This window comes from Tursiops truncatus, chromosome 4 (assembly GCF_011762595.2).
Source record: "Tursiops truncatus isolate mTurTru1 chromosome 4, mTurTru1.mat.Y, whole genome shotgun sequence".
In the NCBI taxonomy this organism is placed as follows: Eukaryota; Metazoa; Chordata; class Mammalia; order Artiodactyla; family Delphinidae; genus Tursiops; species Tursiops truncatus.
In genome coordinates this window covers 21,644,347-21,663,156 of record NC_047037.1, presented here as the reverse complement: position 1 = coordinate 21,663,156, position 18,810 = coordinate 21,644,347, and the positions used below count along the sequence as shown (strand labels likewise).

At 40.6% G+C, this 18,810-nt stretch overlaps 1 protein-coding gene across 2 annotated transcripts in view; it reads right to left on the bottom strand.

Moving 5' to 3' along the window:
- Positions 1 to 17,943, bottom strand: part of PLOD2 (procollagen-lysine,2-oxoglutarate 5-dioxygenase 2) — a 109,780-nt gene extending 91,837 nt beyond the window's left edge. The window contains exon 1 of one of the 2 annotated variants that reach the window (XM_019934124.3): positions 17,540 to 17,943. In XM_019934124.3, coding sequence (XP_019789683.1) covers positions 17,540 to 17,654 — 115 coding nt within the window. In that variant the 5' untranslated portion in view covers positions 17,655 to 17,943. The remainder of the gene's footprint in view (positions 1 to 17,539) is intronic. The other variant, XM_019934122.3, reaches the window with a different exon arrangement.
- Positions 17,944 to 18,810: the final 867 nt, after the last annotated feature.

Below are 18,810 nucleotides of genomic sequence, written 5' to 3'. Positions count from 1 at the left end.
AAAGTAATGCTGCTGAGAATTTCATACTGCAGACCATCTGGTACCGTTAGGGGAGATGCCAATCCGTACAACCTTCTGGAAAGTGACTCAAGGATATATAAGAGAGATATAAGAGTTCATATCCTTTGATTTCAGTGTCTTGTTTCTTGGACCTATCCTGTAAAAACAGAAACCAAAACTCATTTTTGAGAACATCCCTACAATATTACTTCTGTTAGCACAAAATTACAAACTATATATCCAATATTGTTACATATTGAATATTGTTATGTACCTAATAACTGGATAGTGGCTCTAAAAATTATGGTATAATCTCATGACAGTTACCAAAATGTTACTTAAAATTCATGACTTGAAGATTATTCAAAGCCATGGGAAAATACTTAGAATATAGTGTTTTGTGAATAACACAGAATAAAAAATTAGCTCTTTATGTTTGTCAATATGTGTATGTATACTGATTTTATAAAGAAAATATATGAGGACATATGAACAGGAAAAAAATACTATCACAATATTTTACATTGTTTACTAATGATAGTGAGATCAAGAACAAATTTAATCTCCTTAAGTGTCTTTATTTTCAGTTATAAGCACTTATTTTCATTGTAACCAAAAATGCAAACTTTTAAGTGAAGTTATACCATTTTCATGAAGTTTGTTATATCCTAGTTCTTAGGGATTCCTACTGGTGTTTCACCATTTCTTACAAAAGATCTGTCATTTCTTACTAAAGCTTTCAGAATGATTTATAGATAAAAACATTATGAGAGAAGGTTAAACTGACTGCATACTGGGCACATGTTACAGTATTGGGCACATGTCATCAAAATAAATCCAGATTCGCCAAAGGTTTATTTTTATCTTCATCAAAACAAAAGTGAAAATTTTGGAGGTGTTTCATTTAAACACACACACACACAAAACCAAAAAGCTAAAATTCCCATGGCAGCATATTAAACCTATATAGGTAATTATTAACCAAATCCATCCATTTCCAAACTAGTTCTGTCTGCTTATTCATTTTAACATTGAGGTGCATGTATTTATCACCTGGAATTATCACAAACAATAAGCAAAACAAATGTAATTTAAAAATAAATAAATGTGTAGTTGGGAAGAACCTAGAAAAGTCAAATAAAATGAAACACATTTGCATGTTCCAACTCGAAGAAATTTTAAGGAAAACCAACATTCAAAGTCTAATGCAAGATAATCTTCTGTAGATTTGCTCAGCAGAAGTTTCAGCCACAAGCTTATTTATAGTTTCTGCTATGAGCAGAGAAACTACAAAGGTAAAAGAAGTGTTACCTGAAAACCAAGCTTTCAAATAAAAATCACTAAAAATAAATGTATAATTATGAAGTGTAGTTATGGTGATCCACAAAGGTTTTGAGTTTTGTTTTGTTTTGTACTTTTGCTTCCATGAATACTTAAGAAGTGGAGTCAAATAAAATCCTTCCTTCCTAAATGAGCCAGAATTTTTCCATTATCTCTTGACCTTCTCAAATTCCAGAAGCCTTGGGTAAGCCCCAGTCATTTCATCTCAGAAAAGTCACTTTAGCCAGCTAAGTACTTACTGAAATTAATAGGGTGTTGTATAAGATGAAAGGACTAGAAAATAAAATTTTAAAATAGCTGAAAAAAAAAAGAAAAAAAATAGCTGAAAGTCAAACAAACACTACAAAATGGTAATTAGAGATAAGCTGCACTACATACTGGAGGGCAAGGCGAGGTAAATTCCTCTATTTTATGGTTTTATTTCATTTTTCCATGACTGTCTTCAGTAATTGTTGAAATTTGGGCAAGTATTCAATAATCTTTAAACTTTATAACAGAGTCCATGTTAACATTCAGAGCACGTGTTTCACGTAATGCTGAGCCCATACTTGCATTCCTACTGTCAAAAAGACTTATAAATGTCCAAAATTATTGAATGATTTATCAAGCTGCAAGGAGAACAATTACTGAAGAAAGTCATGGGAAAAATAAATATTAAAGCTACATTTCCCCAACTCCTTTGGAGCTAAGCTTCTCGATGAAAATCATGCCCCTCCTTTTCAGATGCATTCCTATGAAATTTGGAAGACAGGTGGTCTTCCCACACTGCTGGCCGATTCCATTGGTAAATACGGTCAGGAAGGCACCTCAGTGTTCCAGTCTTCCACTTTGTGGAGGGAGGGATGGAGGGCAGGAGGGAGACACACAGACAGATATGCAGCAGAGGCAGTGGTTGAATTCTGCTTTCTAGAGTCCAGTCACCAGCTTCCGGTGCAGAAGAAGTCAATGGAGAAAGCTTCCTGATCCCGGAATTACATTTACAGCATCATATACTCGTGTGGCTGTAGTTCTAATGGAGGCCTCCTGATTCCCCCCAGTTGGGACTGAGGTCATAACCTCCGAGCCTGGTTAGCTCTCTCCGCTGTTCTAGGAATCAATGCTGGAGGCTCAGCCTAAAGCCTCCTCTTCCAGCCTTTCCAACAATTTCATAAACCCATAATTACTTTTGTTAAATAATCCCCTTCTGCTCAAGATATCTAGAATGGTCTCTCTTTCCTGAATGGAATGGAGAAACACAGGTGCCCACTCACCTTGTTAGTTGTGACTGGGGTGACATGGGTTATCTGACTACCCCTCTGTAGGGCCTACAGGCAAAGAAAGGTCTGAGGCACGGCAAATCACAGACTTGGTACCAACAGTAAGAGATACTGTCTCTGTCCTATTGCGGTTTAAAATCCAGCAGAGAATATGAAGTTAATTCACATGAAAAGTCTGAAAATAACATACTAAATCCCTAATTAAGTAACAGATTATAAGCTAGCAAATAATGTTGCAGGAGTCCAGCATGGAGGGGAAAAACAAAGAACTAGGAGATACCTTGCATATACCATGTAATACCTCCAGATGCAGTTTCTTGGTTTGGAGAAGCAGAAACAGTATTGAGGGAAAGATCATCTTTAAGAAAGTTTAAAGATCATCTTTAAGAAAGTTTCCAGTTCTAATAAGATGATTTTTAGAGAATAATGTGGAAAAGTGTCATAAAAAAAACAGTTTCATGAACGGGCAAAACAGAGGACTTAAAAATGTTAAGTGGGGGGGACCTCCCCGGTGGTCCAGTGGTTAAGACTTCATGCTTCCACTGTAGGGAGCACGGGCTCGATCCCTGGTTGGGGAACTAAGATCCTGCATGCCACGCGGCGAGACCAAAAAATTAAATTTTTTTTAAAAAAAATGTTAAGTAGGATTTTGACAGTGAGAAGAAACTGGAAAAACAGATATTACTAAAAAAAAGATAAAATTGTGGTATCTTGGCTGGATAAGGAGTCCAGTATGCATTATCAAGTGAAAATTGGGAAACAGTGATAAATACATTTGAAAATAGGGAAGGCACAGAAAGTTTCTAAACAGGGCAGTGAAATTGGAAATGTGCCATCAGACAAGAGCAGAGTTTCTCAATCTTAGCTCTACTGACGTTTGGGACCAAATAATTCTTGTGCTGTGCATTGTCAGATGTTTTAGCAGCATCCCTGGTCTCTACCCATAGAATGCCAGGAGCACCCACCACTCACGACAATCAAAAAGGTCTCCAGATGTTACCAAACATGCCATGGAGGGCAAAAAACCACTCCCAGTTAAAAGCCACTAGACTCGAGAAACATTAGTATGGAAAGATGAGGCAAGATAATTTAACAATTTAAGAAGCAAGTATAACTGTCTTATTCTGTGATGTGTGCCCAGACCAGGAGTTGTAACACACAAAAAACAGTGAAGAGGTGGGGCGGTGCGGGGAGAGTATGGCGAACAGGAGTACACAAGTACCACCTACAGGGGGAACACCACTCAGCAACAGCCAGCTGTGGCTGCCACGTGGGAGGGCAAATCCAGGGTCTCCAGGCCTCCTCCCCACCCCACCCCACCCCAAGAGAAATAAATTCCAGACTCTTCAGTAAATTTTCCTAATTTTAAAAACACAGGGGCTTTCCCTGGTGGCGCAGTGGTTGAGAGCCCGCCTGCCGATGCAGGGGACACGGGTTCGTGCCCTGGTCCGGGAAGATCACACACGCCGCGGAGCGGCGGGCCTGTGAGCCATGGCCGCTGAGCCTGCGTGTCCGGAGCCTGTGCTCCACAACGGGAGAGGCCACAGCGGTGAGAGGCCCGCGTACTGCAAAAAAAAAAAAAAAAAACAACACAGGACTTAGTTCAAGTTTTCTGAAAAACAATAAGCAGGCTGAATTTGACCCTCAAGCTGCCAGAGATCAGTAGCGTAGACTACGGTGATGACAGCTTGAAGGGGTGTTTAGGAGAAACTGATGGATCTTGATCAAATAAACTAACTGTTAAAAGTCAGTTTTGAGAACAGGGGGCAAAAGTGAACTTGAATAAGTATTAGATGATATGAAGGAATTACTATTGAGTGTGATAACAGTCTTAAGATTATGTTTAAAAAAAGACAGGCCTTATCTGTTTGTGGTATGTAATCATATATATATATATATATATATATATATATATATATATATGCTTTCCACTATAGATGAAACAAAAAACAGGGAGAGAGAAAAAATAATGGGTAAAACTCAACATATCTGAATATTAAGAGTAAATAAGAGGAATGAGGAAAAGTGACTTCAAAATTTTGAATTCGAATAAGCAATCAAAGAGCATCACCGAAGAGGCTGCACTACTAAACTTATTATTTCCTTTGGGTTCCCCTGGAAAAAGTTGTCTTTATATCTTAACTTGTGAAAACTTATTTTCTAGAATTCATTGACAGCCCACACTTTCCTCTCCATTATCAATCAGAACACAAGAATTAACTCCATACCTTATATGCTCCACTTTAGAATAATGCTAACTGGAATTCTACTCTTTAAAATTATACTCTAACTAAATGACAAATTTAGTTAGTAGCACTTATTGAGCAATTTCCGTTTGCAGACTCTGTGCTAAGCCTTTTACTGGCATTATCATATTTAACCCTCAAGTCAAACCCAGGAGGCAATTACTGTTATAAAGAAACTGATTCAAAGAGGTTAACTAACTTGTTCCCAGGACAATCAGCAAATAAGTGGCAGAGATGGGATTTAAATGCAGGCTGTCTGATTCCATAATCCCATCTCCTTAGCATTATCCTATACTGTCTTCCACGGGGCATCTTTCATAATTAGCACACAAGCAGTTTATGAACATCTGGCCTTAAAATAAATCATGTATCACAGTAAGACAGGCAAGCTCATACAATACATACCTTTAATTCGCACTTAGAGGGGTCTAGCCCCCTTCCTGTATGGTGAACCCTCTCTGGCTATATCTAGAAAGCAAGCATCCCCTTCTGTACTGCCTTTGCAGTTGCCCTAATGTGTCAAGAGCAAAGTAGCATCTTGCTCAAATTCTTAATAATGTATTCAGGATGAAAGCAGGAACAATACAGCTTTCCAGATAATTCAAAGCACAACGGACTTGCACCTTAATTTATCAGAAACACCAAGAAATGTGACGTGACCTCTTCCACCATGGAACACATCCATGGTTGGCATCATAGAGTCACAGTGTCTAGGTTTCTAAACCTCTGCTGATTACCACAGCAACCGGCTAATTCCCCATCACCAAACGAAAAGCAAATCCAGTACTGAATACTGTCTCAGCGTGCATGTCCCACCAGGATCCATGCACCCGGGCCTGCAAGCCTGGGAGTCACTGCATGGCAAGAATGGCTGGGACGTACGGTTTATTATGGTTAAAACAAAATGCTACACTATCAGTTAGCACAAACCAGGGAAAGAAATTCCTCATGTGAAACTATTCAAACCAAATTTCTGCTTAGGGAGTGTCTAGTTTTACATAAGCAAACTTGCCCTCTGCCAGCATTTGAGGCAGTGGCGCTTTCAGGTATTTCTGAATTAATTGCCTGAACCCATTCGAATCACATATTGTATAATTTTCTAACAGGCTTGCAAGCAATTTCAGCTCCTCTCCTCCACTTCACCTCTACCTCCCATCACCTCTTCACACTGAGCAAGACTTTTTCAAAAGAATCTTCTACAATTCAGATATGCTTTAAACTCATTCAAATGTGGGCTATTCTGACACTTATTAAGAAAAAGTCATACCTTACATCAACGAAGAATTTAAATCCAGTTTTAGAAAAGGAGATAGAACTGTCAAGTGTGGACATTTCTTAAGTTTACGTGTACGATTTAAAATAAGCTTCTTAGTTTATCTCTTACCTCAACCTTAAAAAATCCCACTCTGCCATAAACTGTAACCCGCTGTAACTGCAACCCGTGATGCTGCTGTCACTCGTGTAACAGAGCCATTCAGCGACTTGCTATGGAGAAGAGGAGCTTGACTATTTAGGATTATATACCCTATGAAAACAACCCATGCTTACACTTGAGGGACATAAACGTATCAACTATTTTATAGTAATACAAAAGTAATTATTTTATTGAAACAGATTTTTCTTCAACCTTACCGACGCTACAGGAGAAACATCTGCTAATGTTTACTTGCTTATTCAATAAATCACAGTTAATCTCCAAAAACAACACCCAGACTAAATGGTTCTGTGATTTCTTGGTAATCTTATACTGGAAAAAGTTAACAACTGTATGTTTTCAAAACTAAGCCACCCTCTTTCCCATCCCATTGTTTTCTTTGAACTGCTTCCTTCAATTTACATAAAATCCATCTGCAGCAGTAGGAAAAATAGTCCGAAGAGAAAAGCACCACCACCTCTTCCAAGGCCTGGGTCTAAGACTCTACCATTTACTAGATATGTTTCACTCCAGGGGTGCAAACACATGCAGAATAAATGTTACTGTGACAATGAACGAAAAATATATCCAAGAAAAGTCCAGATCGAAAGGCACCCCAAATTTCTACTCCACTCTCAAGGCTTAACAGTTATCTCTGTGGGTAGCAAACACTATGCATACACACACACAATGCACACAAAAACTTTTCTCCCATGAGCTGATTTTCTTTTTCTTTACCATGTTTCTAGTTTACTAAATGCAATCATATTTTACAAATATTTAATGACTCTAAACAGTAGATCTAGGTGATTTGATAAGTGTTTCAGAACAATCTGGAGGAGGGCTTCCAATTTTTAAACAGCACATTTCATTAAAAAAATTCTATAACTTCGAAAGAATTATCAGCATCATTTTTGTTAACCAACAGGCCTTAAACAAGGTGGAAACAGGAATATACAGTTATTTTTAAAAACAGCTTACAAAAAAAAACTTACAATATTTAAATGTACTGAAGAGTATATGATTCCTCTCAGGAGATGGAAAATAGCTTCATATAAACACCAGATTGTTTTCTCCTCTCATATTAAAACACTTGAAATATTTTTAAATGTAAATTTAATTATTCTTGGCCCTATTTTCTTACCTCTAAATCAAAAGTTAATTAGGAAAAAAAAATCAAAGCCTAAGTCCAGCTTCTGATAGAATAACTAGAATATTAAAATACAAAACAACTTTGTATCTATGCTTTCTTTGGCCTAACAAAATCATCAGTAGTAAATTTCCTTGAGACCTCATTTCGGATTCCTGCAGCACTTTGTCTCCACTACACATCCTGATATTTAGAATTCAAGGAACATCAAATAACAGAGCTAGAGAGATCATAAATTACAAAGAAGTCGGGTGAGGCAAGGTAATTGACTCAAGGTTAGTGAGTGGAAGGGTTAAAACTTAGATGTAAGTTTCCCGACGCCCAGATGTCTATCGTCTTCCCCACAGGCCAGGCTTCATCATAAGTGCTCTTTCGATTTGTTCAGTTTTATATATGCACTATTTTCTATGTAAGAATCTTAGAATTTCAATGTGGAACAGGAACTGAGCCTAACACATTTTTGGTTTGTCATGTTTTTTCTCTTTTTCCTCCACATAAGGCAACTTGGAACACAGACTAGCCATTCAATAAACACGCATAGAATTAAATTTTGAAATGTTAATTGTGACACTTCAGAATATTACACAGTAGGAATTGTTCTTAGCGTGCATTTGTATCTAAGAAGTTACAATACTGCTAATTACCTCTAGAAAAAGTGTATTCTGGGAGAATTTTTAAAGTTATTTAAATAAGTGTAGATTTATTGAAGAGTGTAGATTCATATAAGCCAATGTAAATTACTACTCAAAACCAAGAACAAAGCACTATCAGAAGAGCTATGAGCAAAAATGCATTCAAAACTTACCCACTGAAGAAAATAAATGACTAGGGTTAGGCTGATAGGTCCCTACGAAACTATAAAAATATCTCGTCCACCGATGCCTAGAGAAAACACTATGGTGTTCTCCTCTACTATATACACACACAATACTTCTGACACCCATGTGTGGGTTTTTTCCCCACACAGACCCTTTCTCCCACATCAGCTGGGTGTTCTGCAATTCAGTTCAATTTAACCAGAATTACCACAGACCCGACAGGTTAAGGGCTCAGTCCCATAAGGCTGCCCCCACTTCAGATGCCCGTCGCAAGTAGTAGGTCCCCAGGTTACCCACAACTTCTGTGTGACTTGGCTACAAATCAGAAGTTCCCAAGACCCCCCCTTCTCAGGTTCAATAATTTTCTAGAGTGGCCGACAGAACCAAGGAAAACAGCTGACTTACTATTGCCAATTTATTACAAAAATATTTTAAAGGATACAAATGAACAGCAAGATGAAGAGATACATAGGTCAAGGTCTAGAAGGGTCCCCAGGGCAGGAGTTTCTGTCCCCTCTGGAGCTGGGGTGTACTACCTTCCTGGCTTGTAGATGCATTCCAAGACTCAGAAGCTCTCCAAAACCTGAACTTTAGGGATCTCTGTAGAGGCTTCATCACATAGGCGTGGTCGATTATTAACTTAGTTTCAAATCCCTCTCCCTCCGTGGAATACGGGGGTAGGGCTGAAAGCTCCAAGTTTCTAATCACGGCTTGGTCTTTCTAGTGACCAGACTCCGTCCAAGAGCCCACCAAGAGTTGTCTCATTAGAACAAAAGATGCTCCTATCACCTAGGAAATTCCAAGGGATAGAGGAGCTCTGTGTCTGACACTCCTATCACTCAGGAAATTACAAGGGTTTTAGGAGCTCTGTGTCAGGAGCAAGGCTCAAAGGCCAAATATTAGCAGGAATGGGGCGAGGGGGGCGGCTGTTGAGATCAAAATAAACATATTTTTTATTATTTCACAACCTAGTAACACTTATCTATCTATGAACTTCATGGACTCCAATGCTGGAGAAGAAAGAGCTGTCTGTGTAAAAGAAGCTGGTGAAGAGAAGCAGGACGGAAGAGAGGAGAAAGAAAAGCTGCGCACAGACGCAGAACCTATGAATCCCCGAGGATGTGCAGGTAGGCAGGTCTTTAAGTAAAGTCACAGTAGAGTAAGAACTCTGAGTCTCTAATTTGTAAGTCTGTTCATTGCTTTGCTTTGGTGCTTTTCCAGTTTGGGGTTTTGTTTTGTTTTGCCCTTGGTTACCCAGTAAAGTCACTGTTTAAAAAATTCCACCCCTGTTTAAACTCAACTAAGAAGAAAAGGAGAATTGTCCCTCTCTAGACGTGGCCGACAGGAATTTCAGAGGCTCTGGATGACCAAGGCACTCTGGTCACAGTTGTGATGCCAGCTGGAGGCCAGGAGAGAGTTTCTGCAAGGTTAGCGCAGGAGAGCAAGGAGCCCTCGGAAGACAAGGGGCCTCGGGCATGGGCATGACTGGAAAATCCCATCAGAGAGCCAGTTTGCCCTCTGCATGATGGCTCTGTAACACTTCCCTAGGCAGTTGAATTAGGGAGGTCATTTTAATCTGCCTACAAACTGTTAGCCAGTTTCCTCCAAAAAAAAAAAATTTTAATTCTACATTTGCTTTGTTGTTGTTGTTGTTGTTGTTTGGCATGCTAAAAGCTGCTCGTGTTAGTATACTGCTAGACCCAGGAAGAAAAGGATCAAATATTTAAAGAACCAGTTTTGAGAATGAATTTTAAAAATCCAAAAGTAACTGGCTCCCTTCCTAGCCAGGTGTGTAGCACCTAAAAGTAATTAGCACCCTAAGGCCCAATAAAAGTTGTAGCTTCAAACCAGTGAAACAGACTAGTCAATGAAAGAGCCTTGCTGATGGGACACTGGCTCTGTGTTGGGGCTCTGTGGTCACTGGAACTGAGATGCAGAGTTTCTGGGGCTTTTCCTGGACAGTGTCCAAGAATCAGGAACTCAAGACTGCCTGGACCTCACGTCCTTCTTCCACTTGCTGCTGTGCCTGCAGACAGTGAAGCTGGGTGGCATGATGCATATTCAGTGTCTCCTCAGTACCTCTGAATGTCTGGGTCTGACTAGGGCTGGTGATGAGAGCGATAAAAATTACATGTGCTTGCAAGTTCCTTCCTACCATAAGAATCTTTACCATGTGATGTCCACAGCATTAGAAGAACAGGACCACAGCATTTTAATCAGAGGAAAATCCCCTCTCTCTTTCTCTTTGGAAGAAATGTTGAAACAGATTAGCAGTAACTAGAAAAATAAATAGAACTCCTTTTAAAAATTTTAGTATGTAACCCTAAAGTAAATGAGCAGATGATCAGTTAATGTAATAACACCAGGATGTCTTATACATCCAAAGTAATAAAAGCAATGTTAAAATCAATATAACAAATGAGATTTAATTATAACCCTAGCCCATTTTGGAAACTCAACCATGTTTTTTAGAAGCACTTTCCCTGACCATTTAGCCCCCTCATTTTAGCTGTATGTCCTCAAAAACTCTTTTTGTATTAAAAATTTCCCAGAATATATTAATAGCAACAAGCATGTTCCTCCAATTGTATGAAATTAAAGTGTTTTTTTCCATTTCTAATGAAGATTTTCATTATAAAGCAAAGATAGTCTACTCACTATTCAAAGTTTTCTCCCTAACTACATAAAATGCAATTCCAACCCTATACAAACTAAACTTTAAACCAAAATTTTTACAGCAGAATATAAACAGTAAACGAAGTATATGTCCACACTAGCAAATCAAGCATTTTCTCATATAATCACATCTTTTTTTAAGAAATAAATTTAAGGGGGGAGATATACCCACATTTCAATTGGAATAAAAAATGATTGTTATTTTCCCATAACTGCTACAGTATGCTACTAATACAATCAAGGCCTGAAAAATACTTATGAATCAATCTAGTAACTAAGTACGTAAATGCACTAACCTGAATTAGTTTATTTTTTTAATAAAGAGATTTATATTTAAAAACTAAATCAAAATCATTAACAGAAGTTGATGTGCCTCCTTTAACACACAAAAGAAAATATGTAATGGAAATCGTTCCTCTGGGTATAAAAATAACATATCTTCACTCTTTAAATTTTGTTTTAAATAAAGTTATCCTGAATGGGAAACATTAAAACGTATTTAAAGTTTCTGTATTTTTTAATTATAAACAGCATGTTTTGACGGAGCTTTCTTGTGACACAGTTAATAGCGCAGTGATAAATTCAGTAGCACCATTACCAAACAAAGTTGCAACATAATACGCCATAAGGCAGTACGTAGCAAATCAAGTGTATTTCAATTTTAAAAAGATAGTAGGTAGCATAAGGACAACAAATCATAATGCACTGTTTATAATTCTACTACTCTGGATAACTATTTCTTGGCTAATTAAAATCTCAATAGTTCTGAAAATGAGTTGTTATTTAAGTTTAGTGAGGCAAACATATCGCAGCAAATGCAAAGGGGTAAAATGTAAAAGAAAAAGATCTGTCATTTTAAAAGCACCAATTTCTCAGTTCAGCTTAAGTTTTACAGCAAAGGTTGAAGAAGAATAAAAATAGTCATTGATAAATGTGCTAATCATTTCCTCCCAGGAATCAAGCCACAGATTCACAGTGGAGTTTCTAGACCAAATTTCTAGAACACACACAAGCTCTGAAAAAGAAATATGCATCTCGTTTACAATCGGCCACCAGGGTGTTTTATTCTTTTTGTTTTTTAACATCTTTATTGGAGTATAATTGCTTTACAATGGTGTGTTAGTTTCTGCTTTATAACAAAGTGAATCAGTTATACATATACATATGTCCCCATATCTCTTCCCTCTTGCATCTCCCTCCCTCCCACCCTCCCTATCCCACGCCTCTAGGTGGTCACAAAGCACCGAGCTGATCTCCCTGTGCTATGCGGCTGCTTCCCACTAGCGATCTACTTTACATTTGGTCGTATATATAAATCCATTTTTTATCCTAAGCACACTATTTACACCAAAGTACATGTCTAGTTAGCATCAAGCACCAGGTTTAAAAAGATGTAACAGAGAAGCTCTATGTTTGAATTCAAAATGCCACAGGAATCACTGGCAAAGGCTAAAATGAAAAACAGCTCTCTCAAGTGCCCAGAGCCAGCTGCTACTGTCCAGAATGTGTCTCCTTCCAAGAGAGCAGCAGATCTGCAGGAGACATGGCTTAAGAGGAAATACCATCTCCTAAGGCCAAAGTCGGCAAAGCGTTTCTGTACAGGGCCAGAGAGCAAATAATTTAGACTTTGCAGGACATATAGCCTCTGTGACAACTAATCGACTCTGCCTTGTAGCACCAAAGCAGCCACAGATGATATGTTAACGAACGAATGTGGTTGTGAGCCAATAAAACTTTACGGACCCTGAATACTGGATTTCATATAACTTTCATATGTCACGAGACATATATATATATATATTTATAGTTTTCAGTCATTTAAAAATGTAAAACTCATCATTAGCTCACTGGCTGTACAAAAACAGGTAGCTGTTTATAGTCTGCCGGATTTGGCCCGTGGGCTGTAGCTTGTCATCCCTGACCAGGGGCCAAGCTTTCCTTCAGCCCCTGCCTATCCCTTTCCCCTCCATTTATATAAACCTACAAAATTAGTGCTCTTTAGCAAAGCAGCCCTTTTGCTTCTTTAGATCTCTGATGCCCAGTCTCTATTTCTTTCCCATCAGTACTGAAAGTCCAAAAGCATAAAGGGGTCAGGGAAGACACAGAGCATGGCCTGAAGAAAGGGCACAAGTCCCTCTTGTGTTGCTTTCAGCTATCTGATCTTCAAGTAACAAACCATCTAAATGTCCATTTCACCATCTATAAAAAAAGGATCATGGTATCCAACCACGTGAAAGTATTTCTGAAGGTATGATTTTATATTGAGAAAGCTAGGTAGAGCAGAAAATGTAACTTCTGGAGAAGAACTGCCAACAACTGGACTTCCCTGGTGGCACAGTGGTTGAGAATATGCCTGCCAATGCAGGGGACGCAGGTTCGATCCCTAGACCAGGAAGATCCCACATGCCGTGGAGCAACTAAGGCCGTGCACCACAACTACTGAGCCTGCGCTCTAGAGCCCGCGAGCCACAACTACTGAGCCCACACGCTGCAACTACTAAAGCCCACGCACCTGGAGCCCGTGCTCTGCAACAAGAGAAGCCACTGCAATGAGAAGCCTGCGCACCGCAGCGAACAGTAACCCCCGCTCACCACGATAAGAGAAAGTCCTCACGCAGAAACGAAGAGCCAACATAGCCAAGGGAAAAAAAAAAAAAAAGAGTTGCCAACAACTTGTTCAGAAACAAAGCCTTGCCTGATGTTTCATGGGTAAGTTCCTTGATCATGGTAGTGCATGGGTACCCTGGTAGAGAAAGGAAACTCAGTGAACTTAGTTAAAACACTAGGAAAAGGAGCAGCTAGAAATCTCATTGACTGCATGCCACTTTTCATAATTCTCCGAGGCGGCCAGAAACTCAACAAACATAAACTGAGAATCTTCTTTGTGTTAAAAGAACAGGGAAGGTACTGTGAGGGGCACAAAAATGAATAAGACTCAGTCCTTTACTCCAAAAAATTTATAATTTATTAAACATGAACATCTATCATACAAAGCAGACATGATCGTATAAACCAACTGCATTAAGCAGTTAGAAAGAGAGCCAAACAAAAGGCAGGATGGAGAAGAATTTCTTAGGAGCTAGATATAAACAAAGAATATAATTTCAAGGAGAACAGACAGAAGTAGAAATTTGAGAGACCTGTATGTGTATAGAGACCTGTACATGTGTATCTAGGATGGCAGGGTATGCGGATTCTCAATTCCACTAGATATTACTAAATTGTTCTCCAAAGGTGGTGTGCTTCCTGAGACTTCTCACCCTCACAACAGTTGGTATGATCAGAGTTTATTTTTTTAATGCTTTAGTCAATGTGATGGGTAGAGAAGGGTATCTCAATTTAATTTTCATTTCTGGTCCTCACATTCTCTAGAATTGTTTTGTATGTCTATTTTTACACGAACAAAAGGCAGAGACTGGTCATTCTGTGTGGCTGCAGCCCAGGACACACAAAGTACACAAAGCACAAGCCTCCCTCTCTTCTTCTCGAGGTTTTTCCAGGACCTTGGTTTTTTCCTCTCCATCCCGTAAATTGTCAGTTTGCATCAGCAGATAGGGACAGACCTTTCCTTTCCTCCTTGAATGTGCCAGGGTAAATTAAAGAGTTTATAAATGAACATGGTTGAAAAATACTGGTCTTGACAGAAACATCTGAAACCATTTCCTCCATTTTTGTGCAAAACTTGGTTTCTGCCCAATTTAGATCATGGAATAGGCAAGGTACCTTAGAAAACACACCAAATGTTGATCTAGGTCTGGAGACTTAGTTACAAATTCTTGGCAGGAATACACCTTCTCTCATTGAGAAGGGAAAAAGTGTAGGAAACATAAATCAGGGTATGAACTTGATTTGTTGATGCTTGTTAGGAGGGTTTTGCCTCGAAAGCTCCCATGGAGATAAAAGTTTAAGGCAAAATTCCTATAAATGATTCTAGGAGAAAATGATTGTTTTTAACCAAATTCTTATTTAGAGTCTTTCCATGCTGAGAATAAAGTGGCAACCGAAAAGGAATGAATGCAGTACACGGTAGAACTCTCAGCAAAGAAAACAAAAAGCAGTGTTCTCAACTCTGGTTAATGCACAGCATCAAAGCTAGGAAAAACTATATTTCAAAAATTGATTAATGTAATGTGATTCAAACAACACATTCCCTACTACAGTGGAAAAATGGAAAAATCACTATAAATATTTGTTTCGAAAAAAGAGTAGCCATTATCATTCCAGTACACTATAACGCCACATTGCCTCAAATACACATAGATTTGTCTAATCCAGTGATTTCCAGCCCTGGGTAATTTTGTCCCTCAGGAGACATATGGCCATTTTTAATTTTGAGACATATTTCATTTTCACTCCTGGAGGAGGGTCCTTCTGGCTTCTAGTGGGTAGAGGCCAAGGATGCTGCTAAACATCGTAAAATGCACTGGATAGTCTCCCACAATAAATAATTATCTAGCTCAAAATGTAAATACAGCCACAAAACCCTGGTCTAATCTATTTCTTCATGTTTAGCTGGGACATGGTGACAAAAATAGCGGGTTAGAGATGATAAGCACTCTTCTTAAAGACCTCCTATTAAGCAAGGAACAACTTAGAGTTCTAAAGTTTGCTTGATATTTACATAGATAAGTTTCCAATTTAGCAATTTTCAGTTGTAGTAGTTTAGAGAGAAAATGGAACATATTCCATGATTCTCCCCATGTTATCAAGCACTGTACCATCTATATTTAATAGCTTATCACATCTACCTATACACAGTTCATAATCAAACTGACTACTGCTGGCTCCATCTATGACAAATCAATATTTTTCTGCATTTAAATGATATCTGAATTCCCCATGCCCAACCACCAAAATCAGTCCTCAGTTGTCAGCAGTGGGTTTTACGTGTCATTTTCTGAGAAAAGCATTTATATCTGAAATTCCCTTCTCTGATGTTACAATCCATTAAAACTTTACTGTCCAGCTCCATGAAACTTAAAAGTCAGATTAGGAAAGAAAGATAATTTTGAATGTAAACCTAAACGCAGCCACAAAGAGATGTCTTCTATAAGGGGTGTTGATAATGAAGTGAAATAAAATATACAAAGGCTGAAGAGGTCCCTCTAAAAGTGGCAAAGTCCTTAGAGGTTATTTTATTTCCCAGTAAGTTTCCTTGGGTGTTTCAACAAAGAAAGTCATTTTTCTGGGAATTTTTTTTTAATGTCTCCTTTTCCAGGTTTGCTGAAGGCATTTTCTTGTCTATTTTCTAGATGTTACAGTAAAAGATAATTTTAAAATAATGAAAAAAATTCAGTTCAAATTTAAAGAAACCACAAAGGGTTGAGAAACTCAATTTGAAGCCATCACATATATCTGAGAGAAAGAAAAGTATACTGTAACTGACAAAAATCTATCCAAATGCTGAAGTTTCTCAAACTAACAAAGCAAGTACTGTTTGGCAGGAATGTAGAAAGATGGGCAACTTAGTCCACTGAAGTTTTCTGAAACAAACCCTAGGAAACAAACCCTAGGAAAGGTTTGTTTCAGATGAAAACAAAAGTATTGCTTACATGGATTTGACTGGGTTCTACAGCAAATGTCAACTTCTGGATGTAAACTTAAAATAGAAGTTTCTGTCCTTGTGCTTAAGTAAAGTTCAAAAAGAAAAGTGCCCTATTTTCTCCCCCCCCCAAAAAAATGACAGAATGATTTTAATTTTTAAACAAAAGTGGTACAGCAGAAGGACATTTAAATGCAAGATCTAATCTCAGAGAACACAGAGTTAGAGCACAAAAGTGGAACACTCGAAGGATATCGCATGTGCAGCAAATGGCAGCAAAGTATGTTTCGACAAACATGTGGTGAGGCTCCCTTTAATCTTGCTAAATGTAAAAAGTTTTATTTTACATGAACTTGACTATTTGCTGCAGTTCCAGCTTCTGAAAACAAGGAAGGGCACCAGGCTTACGAACAGGGTGGCTAAGCGGAAAAGCTGTGGACAGCTTCCCCTCCATAATCCCCAAAGAGGAAAGCTACCTCCTGGAGGTATTGGGTAGCCAAGCAGCCTTACTGAAAACAACCACGGTTTTGAGCGTTGTTTCTGGCAGGAGGTAGGTGTTACCAGCTACTTCCTGGGGCGCTGGAAGGAATGTGTCACCATCAATCAGAAAGTACACTAGCCCAGTGTTTAGGTCACAGAGGGAGTACTGCTTCGTCCAAAACAGATAAATCATGCCAACTCCAGCAAAGGAGGAGAAAGCAAAGTTGCAGGAAAGGTGTTGGTGCCCACCGACCTGCAAGACCAAAAGGAAACCCCAACTCGTGCTGAAGAAAACTTCGTGCGCTCTCGGGTTACGGAGAACTCCGAGAGCCCACGAGGGCGGATGCGCCCACATTCCCCCGGGGATCAGCACAGCCCGAGCGCAGTTCTGGGGAAGACCTGGGCGGTTCTGAGGAGGATGGACAGCCCACCCCCACTCACCTCGGTGGTCCTGCGGAAGGACAGGCTCCCACCAAATCACCTCTGTGGACCTCGGAGGGACGGGCGCCTCCCTCCACCAACTCACCCGGCCGACCCCACGCGAAGGACCGGTGGATGAATGAACTGCCCATCCGGCCGAGCCTCGCGGGACAGGGCGGCCCGCGGGAGTGCTCACCTGTGGGGATGCTGGAGGACTTCCCCGAGTCTGCACCCAGGCAGGGATCCCAGGGCTGGAGGACGAGCGCCAGCAGCAGCAGCAGCAGCCGCGGCTGCACCGCGCACCGCCCCATCTTCGGCCCGTCGAGGGCCCGCGCGGGCTCCGGCGCCCCTGACACCCTGCAGCGGCCCACTTCTCGCGAGAGTGGGGACCCCTGATCCGCCCCGGGCCGACGAAGGCGGGCGGAGGCGGCCGGGCAGAGTGGGCGCAGGGTAACCGCAGCCGGCAGGTCAAGCGGCGTGGAGAGGGGCGGGAGTCAGGTGGTCTGGAAGGAGCAGAGCGGCGGGCGCCTGCGGCGCCGCGGGCGACTTATAGGCTCCCCGAGGGGGAGGTGACGGGGCGGGCCGCGCCCCGGCTATTGGCCGCCGGCTGACCCGCCGCGCTGCTGAGTGCACCGTGCGGTTGCCTGCGCTCGCCTGCCTGCGCGCCTGTCCCAGCCCCACGTCTGGGATTGTTTGCTCAACTCCGACCTATTTAAGGAGCCGTCTGCCGCTACGTGTGGAGGCTCACGCAGGGCTTCTGGCTGGAACCCGGAAGCGTGCAGTTAAGTTTGGGAGTGGGCCCGAGACAGGGGGAGGAGACGCTGGGAGTCTGGCTGACGGGCGGCGCTCCCCGCTCCCTCCTCTCGGCTTCCCCAGCGCCCTGAGCTTCCCGGTAGCCTCTAAGGGTGCGAATCTGCTCTTCTCTACATTTAGATGCTACCCCAGAGCAGAAGCGACGTCAAATTCACAGCAATCCTGGTTGAATGGGACCTCGCCCGACAATGAACGATGGAAATGTAGACACATCCCGCACCCCCGTTAACTCAGGGGCAAATTTCTAAACCCTGTAAAAGGAAGACCCTGTTTTTAGTTTACTCTATAAACAGAAAGTTTTTATTGTCCATTGAACATTTCTTCCTCCTCTGCCTGTGCCAGGAGAGCCTTAGACTCTCTCCAGTAATGGCTTGTAAATCCTGCGGAATCGGAGTCCAGCATGTGTAACCCGGTGCTTTGCCTTACAAGATCTTCCTTCAGTCTACATGGAAAATTACTCCCAGAGATGCTGTCAGAGCGAGCGATCTCTCAGCTCCCTGGCGCGTCCTCCCCTGCTTCCAGTTTTGACTCATGTCTGAGAAAATTCCTTTTAATGTATTACTTCTCAGCACATTTTAGCTAGCCCAGTGTTTAATCTGTTGGGATGAGCAGGGGCAAAAGCACAAATTAAGGCCAAAGCCTGACAATCTGCCT